General features: G+C 30.7%; 1 protein-coding gene across 1 annotated transcript; it reads right to left on the reverse strand.

Annotated features, from left to right (window-relative positions):
- Positions 1–4,972: 4,972 nt before the first annotated feature.
- On the reverse strand, positions 4,973–10,278 carry LOC136977463 (PI-PLC X domain-containing protein 3). Its single transcript, XM_067272955.1, has 2 exons — positions 10,068–10,278; positions 4,973–7,129 (listed from the first exon to the last, which is right to left on the reverse strand). The coding sequence occupies exons 1-2, from the start codon at positions 10,177–10,179 to the stop codon at positions 6,228–6,230; spliced, it is 1,014 nt and encodes a 337-aa protein (XP_067129056.1). The 5' UTR covers positions 10,180–10,278; the 3' UTR covers positions 4,973–6,227.
- Positions 10,279–10,801: the final 523 nt, after the last annotated feature.

A 10,801-nucleotide genomic window follows, 5' to 3' on the forward strand; every position in this document is an offset into this window, starting at 1 on the left:
ATATAAAATCAGAATTAAAACTGTATATAAATAAAAATAACTAAATATTTTAATTTTATTTTTATGATGGTTATTTTTGATGTTATTTTGCCATCACCAGTAATGAAGAGATTTGTTTTATACAAATGTTTGAGAGATTGACAGGACCAGGGTTTACTGGACACACATTCTGCATTGCAAGTTTTGTTTGCTTGGGGTCTTATATTTCAATATCTGGCAGTTTTCTAAATATTAAATAATACATGATTTACACATGAAATTTGGCATGGTAACTTGTGTATAAAAGAGATTGATGCTATTAAATTTTAGAGTAAGGAATCCAATGGGATGAGGAAACAGAGGGAGTCGTATGTCATATCTCAAGTGGGGTCAGACTTAATGAAAATTTTACTTATTGGAATTTACAATATTTTAAAAACTCACTGCTACCCTCATTTCACACATTTTAAGCCTTATAAGCTGCTATTTTGTTAGTACGGTATAATTGAAAATTATCGGACTTTATGATCCCCTTAACCTCCTGTTCGATTGCCGGGAAAGTCGTTCGAACAAGAGCTCAAAGATGGCGGCCCGGTTCAGGATGTCTTTGGGATGGACCAAGCAGAGCCCATCCTTATCATAAACCAATTAATTCGGCCGAATATCAGCTGGTTTATTTGGAACTGCATGAAACAAAGGTTTTACAATAAGATGAAGAGCAACGTCTCCTGTTCAATAATAATTTTTAAAAATAATTCATATAATTATTATCATATGATAAAAAGTATATTTAATAAACGTACAGTATGAGCCGTTGAAGTTCACGAAACTGGAAGTATGACGACCAGCAAAATCGCTTACTTATGAAAAAGCAAGTACAGTATTGTTCCTTTATTATAATATGCCATTCTTGAATCATGATTATTAGTTAATAACAATCTTATGTAACTATTGAATTATACATTAAAATTTATATAAATAGGAATCACGGTATGGAATATTTTTCTGTTTTGAACAGATTTGAGCGTTCTTTTTCATCTTTACAAATGTCACACAATGATGATCGTTTTTCTATATTAAAGTAACTATTAAGTAAAATTTGTATTCCTAGGCTTAATGTGGAGGGGTTGCGACTGAGGATGAGCGTATTCGTATAAAAAAGTTCTCGTTGTGCCCCGAGAACTTGTGCTGGATATTCGAATACTCTCTCGGATCGCGGTTAATATGGAGGTTATCGCGTAGTCGTTTATCCTCCGAAGAGCCGACCGAAGCGTTTTGCTTGACCATAAGAAATTACTCGCGAAAAACCGGGGGAAATGACTTCCTGGAGGTCTTTTAAGGGAAATGGGCCTATTCAGGCGTTACAGACGTAGAGAAAACCCGGAAAACTCCACGTGGCCAGCCCGACCTGGCGAGGTCCCGGTGTTCAGGGTACGGAACCGCTTGGCCACTGGTGGGCCTATTACCGTACTGATGGCAACCTAAGCTGATCTAACACATTCGATTACTTGCCGCTCATCGGTTCGTTTCAGGAACGACGAATATTCGTCCGAAATGTAGAAAATGGACAACTCTCAAACAATTTGTTCCGCCACTTTTATGTTTTGTTTGTTTGTTACATCAACGCAACAAAGCTTACAGCACTCGCAAGTGTTGTAAGCTTTGTGAACTAGCGCGATATATCTATATCGCACTGCAGTCACATTGCCGCAAGGAAAGATGTGGAGATCAGTGCGGCTGCCGACAGCAATAACTGCCACTGTATGCGTGCATTTCACGGATGTTACTAACGTGATAGCGAGTTCCAGGCGTTCTCCAGACCAATAACTGTCGGGAGTCAGCCTGTAGACTAGTTGTAAAAATGGAACTCTGCGGGTAATTTTTAAAATTGAAATTGTACCAATGTTCTTAAATTTTTATTCAAGTTTTAGGAATTTTTAACTGGTTTACAATATACGATAGTGTTCAGTTTTATATATGTCAGCAATACACTTACAACCATCGTATCGTCTGACAGATGAGAGGCGCTAGCCAAAAACGCGTATTGGCATTTGGAACAATTGGTTTACACACTAAAGTACTGTACTGTACATCAGAAAATAAAGTGGATGTGAAAAAGTCCAGTGTCTAGTGTCAACACTTAATGGTGTCTCAAAATATAATTTAATGAAGGACATTGTTTCAACACAAAGAAAAATTTAAAAAATATTATTAAAAACTAAAGAGTTTGCACAACAGCAGTCCATCTTCTATTGACGACGTCACGAGTCAGCAAATGGCCTTGTTATCTAAATGGTGATACTTCGAGACACCTTATTGCCTCCCATCGGCTGCCGGTACTCAGATGATAGCCAAATTTGAAAAATTAATAGACATCTCGAGTTTCCTCCTGGGGTCCGTAAAAGAACGAAGATCCAGGCTCTGCACAAAACAGGTTGTTTTTATATCTGCCGCGTTTCCTTGTTAAAAATGTTGATACGCAAAATTTTTTCTGCCTGCTACTTTCCGCATGCATACGTCTGTCATGTACAAAAATTTTCGGCTACATGTTTCGCCAAATATTCTAATTTTTCATTTTGTTGCTTAAATTTTGGACATGAGTGTAGTTTAAATGATATATTTTATGCAGCGCAACATCAGTATTATCTATTGTATATATTCAATACAAATGGTAACTCCTGCCAACCTTCTTTCCATAGCTATATTTTATTCGTCTTACGAAGAAAGCAAAACCTGTGTAAACCGGAATTGCACTGTACCGAATATTTTTTTTCGGTTTGGCGAGTTTCCGTTTTGAATAGGTTCTTTTTTAACATCGAAAACCGCTTCGTTCCGAAAAAAAAATTGTGCGCTGCAATCTGAAAAATTGTAGACCTATAAATTCTTACTGTCCTCCGTCCGTCTCCTTCCTTAATCTTCAGAACGAAGTTAGATAGATGAAATCCGAGATCAGATATGGAAACCTTTGGGGCAGGAGTCCCCGATTAACTATATGCGAACTTCCGATGTAAACCGGAAATCACTTTATTTCAATTCAAAAATTTCCCCCTGAAAGGAATTAGATGACGGACACGACTCATTGCTAAAGGAAACGTATGTACTGTACAGGTGCGAGACACTACTAATTTAGAGTGGAGAGCATATATTTTAATTTAAATAAATTTAAAAAATGATTAAAAATCGCAGCCCGGCATTGTGACGATGTCAAGTAAAATAATTGCTCGTTCCGTTTAGGCTGATTTCGATTTCCTTTTTATTTTGGTTCCGTTTTGGACAGGTTATATCGTACACTGTGTAATTTAGGCTAATATTTTAACTAACAAAACCCAGAAGAAATATTTAAAACAGAATCGGACAATGAATTATTGCACAACACATGCGGTTCCCACCGGACAATTCAAAATTCCCATTACACACAGTGTGTAATGGGAATAGTGTTCGGTTGCACATTCGAATATACATTGATTATATGTAACAAACAAACTATTAAAATTGAAACTTTTAAAACACCGTCTTTCGATTATCAAACAAATTTTAAAAGCAAGCAAAATTTAATAAATGCAGATTGATAATAGAAAGACATAATGAAAAACACAAACCCACGTGATTTATTTTATCAAAAATTTCCACGAAACTTCGGAATTTTGAACTTAGCGTAGCGCGCTTCTCAAAAGTTTTCAAGAAAACCTTTCTTTGTTCAATAAAAGTTCATACCATGGCTTAGCCAGACATTATTGAAATCTTCAGGACCACGTCGTAACCACCTCTTGGCAGACGAATTAACTGCTATATAAGAATTAACACTTAAATTTCCAAATTTGAAAATGCACGTGTTCTTGAACTTTATTCATAGCAAGAATTTAACACCGCCGAAGAATTATAATCCCTATTTCTAAAGTTCTCGTGATTCTATTAAAATCACATTATTTCTACTTGATTAATTTTCGAACTAATTTAAATTCATACTTAAATCGATAGCAGTATAAAAAGTAGATAGGTAAAATAAATTTTAGATATGCCCGTATTTAAATAACTGTCTGTAAATTGAATGAACAATGTTTTCTTCCTACGTCATACGACGAAGACAATCTATAACAGATGTTTTGTGCAAGCATTCCTTTTGGATTTATCACCACATTACTTAACAAATTCATTTTTTCCTCATCTTTGTAGCTAATTCTGTTGTTCTAACATTGAAAAACCTGAGTAATGGCATTTGAAACCGTCCATTATTTCAGCTTTTGATTTGATATGAAACTGGAATTCCCAAAATTATTTGTACACATTGAGTATATTGTATAACTGATATTCTGTACATTTCTCTGGCCAGAAAACAGAGCAAATAACCCAATTGTTAGCAATACATTCGACTTCAAACTTTTTGTAATTTTTAATACCATCAATTTCTTGGAATGAGCAGTTAAGTACAGTATTTCAAAATTTTGACATATGTAAATCATTACTGTTAGTTCATATTATGGGTATAAATATTATTTTAATGTTTCAGATTAAACTTAATGACAGTTAAATGTAAATCATTCCTTATTTGTAATAATTTTTAATAGTCAAATAGGAGGATTGTAGGACAATTTTGTTCACCCACTTTTAAAACTTAACTTTCCTTTTGTCGAAAATTTCTGAAATTTTGCAGGGAGATTTCTGTATTGGGGGATTGATGCTATTAAATTTTGGTGGTTAAAATTCGAAAGGGTCGTGTGTCTCATCTCCAATAGTGTCGAACTTAATGAAGATTTTACTCGTTATTAGCATTTATAAATTTTTATAAAACTCTCATCTCTACTACAAAATTATATTATTAATTATTATAAAATGGCAAAAAGCTTAGAGTTTGATAACGGATGGTGCCATCACAATTCTAAATTTTTGTCAGGAAAGTTACACTACTGATCTATGCAAAACTTTAATTTATATTTAAAAATGCAGCAAAGAGAAGATATATGATACATTCGTCACTAAATTTAGAGAGAAAAAATTAATCACATTCATCTTTATTTCTCTACAACAATATATAGCAGAGACTGATTGTCAGTACAATGTAATTCACAAGCAGACAATGCAGTCTTGCAACTGTAGCTCTCACTGAAACAAAGCAATATTTTTAAATAAAATTCACAGAAAAAATAAATTTTACAGTACTTCAAAATACATCATCTTATTCAGAAATCTTAGTATATATAATTAATTAATTGGAAAGTATACATATAATGTTATAAATAAATAAAATAAATAGACTAGAATAGTAAAGATGTATACATATAAATCACAGTTTTGTAAAATGAAAAACAATTACAATACATTATTGAGTTTACAAGGAATAAATTTGAATATATTTTAAAAAGCATGAATTTATATAACATGCAATTTTTACTCAATAATTATTGAATTTTTTAAAATTTTCTAGTTATTTGTAAAATTTCTTAAAATTTTAATTATATATATAACTATATTAAACTTCTATATTAAAAAGTAACTTTACCACATTGATTTTACATTTTTACTACTAACAAACAACATAAAAGTTATAAATTTATTATAATAACTCTCGTATATATTCTGGTACAACAATGTTTTTTGTTTTGAGAATAAAAAAAAGTCCGATAGAAAAGAAATAATTATATATAAAATATCCGATTGGCATTTTCTGTATCTCTATATTGTTCTTTCGCTTGGAATAATTCTTTCGTTACGTTATAAAAATTACATAAAATGAAATTTTAAATATCTATGACTATTTATTTGATATATAAACTTAAATGTATATATAATAATAATAATACATGTAAATTGAGTTAAAGTTTCAAGAATCTAAATATTTATATATATTTATATATATATATATGAAATATTCACACATCACAATACTCACTATTGGATGCTAACAATTAGATTTAAAAAAAGTTTAGCTTTTTTTTAAGTGCTAATGGAATATTTAAGCTATCGAATAAGGGAAAGATGTTCTTATTCAAATTAAACAATTACTGAATATACCAAAGAGATGGAGTTAATGTTTACGATGCTAATTACCTCTTCTAATAAACAGTTTACTTTGTATGGCATTTTCAAAATTACATTTCTATAATCAAAAAAGTGATCCCATGTGATACCAACTTCATTTTATAAATAAACAACTCAAATTATAATAATAATCATGACTTAGTTTAAAACAAAAAACTTTTATGGTCGTGAAAATAGTAAATATTGAATTATAAAATATATAAATTGAAATCTTATACTTTTTCTGCAGTGTGAAAGGTTTTGGGTTTGTTTTCTGGAGTGCTTTGTATCTGTTTGTAATTCAGATCAATTATTAACTGTGGAATGCGGCATTCTTCCATATCTACAAAATCACAAATTACGACATTTAGGCCGTTTAATCCCGAAACCTTGTCTTTCAACCATTCTGTTATCAGATTGTTACTCTCCAAGCCAAGAACACTCTTTAAAGTTCCCAGCAGGTGACAAAATATAAATGTCAGAGTTGGTGTGAGAACCCCTTGTGTAACATAAAATTTATCAGGTGGTCTGCCATTTTGGTAATTTTTGGACAGAAAGTTAAGAAGGGCTTTGGGATTAACTGTATTTCCCCAAGGATTTGGTATATAATCTGTCGGCCAAAGGAAAGGATGGTATTTTGCAATTGGATTACGATAGAACAAGAGAATACGGAAATTTCTTTGCCACAACCAAGAGAGAGTCAATTTCTCGATGTCGGTAACAAACGGGCATACTAGCGACCCAAATGTTTCCGTCAATAGATTTAAGAGAGAATGGTGATCTTCTTGGGACATATTATAAAAATGCTGAAAATCAAGCAATACTATCTCTTTGGTGTGACTTTGGAGAAATTTCTGAATTTCCCTAAGTATATCAATCACTAATGCTCCATACAAACCGTGAACAACATATAGGTCTTTGCTATCTGACATGGATGCTATCCGTAAATCAAAATAACGAACGCCGCATTCTAATTGCTGAGTACAACTTAGGCTCTGAGTTTTACTCCACTTGTATATAATTCGTTTGGACACACATCCAAGGAGATGGATGAGGATGGAATTTTGCAGTAAGGGTTCGTCGGGAGCAATTTCCGAATTAAAATTGATGGAATAGCTACAGGAATCATGTGAACCTGAAAGAAAAAATTAAGAATTTAAATATTATTTTTTAAAAATAAGTTAGTTTTAAAAAACTCTTAAATTTTAAATAGTTGTGAATGTGTCTTTAGAATATGTAATGGGAGAAAGTTAGAATAAAATAAAAATTTCTGTATACAACTGAAATATTGCCCAAACTACATTATGTTGATACAATAGCCTATTTAAAAACAGTTTAACATTAAAATGCATTTAGCAATTAATAAATATTTATGCACAAAGAACTACATTAATCTCAAACATATTACATGAATTTCAAATAATACTAATGCATTTATGAATATTTGAAATAATCTAATAACAAAAATATTAGGCCTGTTACTTGATATTTTTATGTAAATAAATTTATTCAAAATCAGTTGGCATGCCGCATTGAAATATTACAATTGACATGTGTATTTCTGATCTAGATTAGCCTTGATTATATAAGTTTAAGCTAGCATTTATACATTATTCTTTATCTATCAAACTTTTATAATGTATTTTTAGATTTATTCTTATGTTTAATAAATATTGAAAACTTGCAATTCAAAAATATCAGTTTGCTCTATTAAAAAAAATCACCTAAAATTGATAGCAATAGAATGTACAGTACTATACAGTACATTATAATTAAAACAAACAATTATTTATTGTGACATCACAATGTTTGGCTAATCATATTTTTAATTAATTTAATTTAATATCTGTGCTCTCCACCTCAAATTAGTAATGGCTTGCACCTATACATCATATTTTTCCTTTAATAACAGTCATGTTGGTCATCCATCTAACACTTTTCAGGGAAAAATTTTTGAATTGAAATAACATGACTTTCAGTTTGTATCAGAAGTTTTTATACAGTTAATCGGGGCCTCCTGCCCCTAAGGTTTTCATATCTGGTCTCGTCTTTCATCTATCTAACTCTGTTCTCGAGTTTAAGGAAAGACGGGTGGACAAATGGACGACAGTGGAAATTTTACCAATAGGCCTACAATTTTTTTAAATTTCAGCCCAATTAAAAGCAGAATTACTTTATTATTTCAGTTTGAATATTTAGAAGAAAGTGGAGTAGAATAATTATAATTAAAATAATAAGAATGCAATTTTAATAATATCAAGTGAAAAGTACCCTTACATACAAACTATATTATATATGGACTTAGTAAACACTGGTGTTGTGTGTTTTCCAAAGACACTTGGCAAGTTTTCTATCAAATATCTTTATTCATTCTAGTTGATACAGTACGTTGTCTGTACACGTTTCGGGCTTTGCCTGTATGTTGTCTGTATACGTTTCGGGCTATATAGAGTAAAACAGAATTATGTTAAATGTTACAAAGATTCTTGACATGTAAACTGAAGAGCAGCAAGATCAGAAATGCATTTCTATAATTAATCATCCAATATACTAAAAAGTCAAGAATAAAGAAAATTTTTATTTTTTTTGTACAGCAAAATTAAAAACAGCCAAACGTCTAAAAGCCAGATTATTTTCAAGATCAAATTCTGCTAAATTTTAATTAAATTAAATTACAGAATTTGGCCTAAAGGCTATAACTAATAATTAGAAATTAATCTTAACACAGGACAGCAGATTAATTAGCTCAAATTCTGTACTATAATTAATTAGTAACTAGTTTAATTCTAGCCACAAAATAATTAGCTCAAAATAATGTTTTGTATGTAAGAGTATAGGATGATCATAACTTTATTTTCAATCATTTATCCAATTAAATTTAATAACCAACACAGAATCAGCTCTTATTCCATTAAACTTTTTTATATTTTAGAACAATTACTGTCAATAACAATATATTACAAGTTATTTTTCTAACAAAATATCTTTTCGATTTGCTTATTAGAAGCAAAATTATCAAGAAAAACAAATATATTATTATTTCTTCGAATATATTTGAATTTTTGATCAATTAAACTTAAAAGTATATTCACAAATTACATATTTAAAAAAGTTGCATTATAATTTTGCAAATGCATTAGGCAAATATAATTTTGTTAATAATTTAAGTTTTCTCATTAATTTTTTCTAATTATAAAAATTACTATTTTTGGAAATGTGTGCTAAAACATAGGAAACAAATCAATATATCCATTAACACATACCACATATCTCCAGTGTGACGATTAAATATTTATAATCTTCTGGCGCACTTATAACAAAATTAAGATATTTATCGCACGGCGATAATGATAAAATATGAGAACATTAATTTAAAAAAAAATAAAAAATACATATATATATGTAAGCCCTAATATTCATTAATTAATAAACACACCCATTAATCTTTACTCTTTTAGATGTTTTAAAATTTTAAGTTTCCTATTAATAATTTATCCTTCTGAATATTTTAAATGAGTTTGAAATACCACAGAAATAAATACTATTTTCCTTTTTTACTATTTCCAACCTTATTACTTAGCATTTTCGTTACATAAGCATGTTATTTGGAATAACACCAATAGGCATTTACGATTACACGTAACTAGAAATCGATTAATTTTGCATGCGAATGTCTTTTCCCGGGAAAAAGTATGTTTATTTTTTACATTTTCAAATACTTTTCATTATAAAATATCGTATTATTATTATTTTTCCTCGAGCAAAACAACAGGGAGCAGAGTTTGAGGTTGTGCAGTGTTATTGATAGTTATCATCAATAGTGCATGAAGTTTAAGGTCATTTATAAGATAATTTCGCTTCCATTCGTAATAAAATGCATTAAGAGCGATAAATATAAACATTTGGGGCTTATACTTTTCTTTACTCGTTCGAATATTAGCGTAGAAAGATTATTAAAGGAGCAGTACGTATAGAAAAGACGAGAAGTACCGCAGTATGTCATGGAACATAGACATGGACATCCCACCAGGCCACATCCGGAAACGGTACGTAACTTGTTTATAAAAACTAACCTGGAATTGCCAGATAAGGAAGAGGTGTTCCGTGAAGACTTTCCGGTAAATGTTCCATCCAACAGTCCAGGGATCTGTATAATCCCTTATCGTCTTTAGTTTTACATTCCATGGCGATCAAAAGCGAAATTCTCGCTCACTTCTCGTCCTTCTTCGTTGATCGAAGGACGTCACGATGGCGCTGTTGTCGACCAGTTAAAAAAGGGCGACGTCCTCTAGAACGCAACAATTCAAATAATAGCGATTTTCATTATTTATAGCGATTATTATAATTATTCGATTATAATAAAATTAATTTTTCTTTTAAAAACTTGATAATTTTTTACAAACGTGACGTATCAATAAACAGTTTTTTTAAATTTATATTTAATGTTTTTTTTGTATCGATGTCGATGAATTAATAAATATTTATTTTCTCGTAATTATCTGTTCAAATAATAATTTTGCTTTGGGAATAAACACTTTTTTCTTTGTAAATTGGTTTCTCATCTTTGAACCGTAACTCTAAGATTTCTTCCTGGTTTTTGTTTTATTTCCCAATAGTATTTCCGGAACAATATCGCGATGTTAACAATTACTTCTCAACCGGTGGATGGCGTTTCCCCCGATCATCCCGAATCGTATACTCGAGTAATAATGACGTGAACGAGACCGCTGAAAGGTTGAGAATTGTTATCGAAAACAATATTTCAACCATAACAATTTTTTAATGAGTTTTTTAATTAGTTCGTGAA

Source organism: Centruroides vittatus, unplaced genomic scaffold (assembly GCF_030686945.1).
Source record: "Centruroides vittatus isolate TY-2023 unplaced genomic scaffold, ASM3068694v2 contig_459, whole genome shotgun sequence".
NCBI classification, from domain to species: Eukaryota; Metazoa; Arthropoda; class Arachnida; order Scorpiones; family Buthidae; genus Centruroides; species Centruroides vittatus.

Bases quoted from the DNA above. Each gene is read 5' to 3' on its own strand.
- LOC136977463 (XM_067272955.1), bottom strand. From the start codon at position 10,179: ATGGAATGTAAAACTAAAGACGATAAGGGATTATACAGATCCCTGGAC. The intron at 7,130-10,067 runs GTTAGTTTTTAT...TTTTTCTTTCAG, and splicing joins TCCTTATCTGGCAATTCCAG to GTTCACATGATTCCTGTAGC.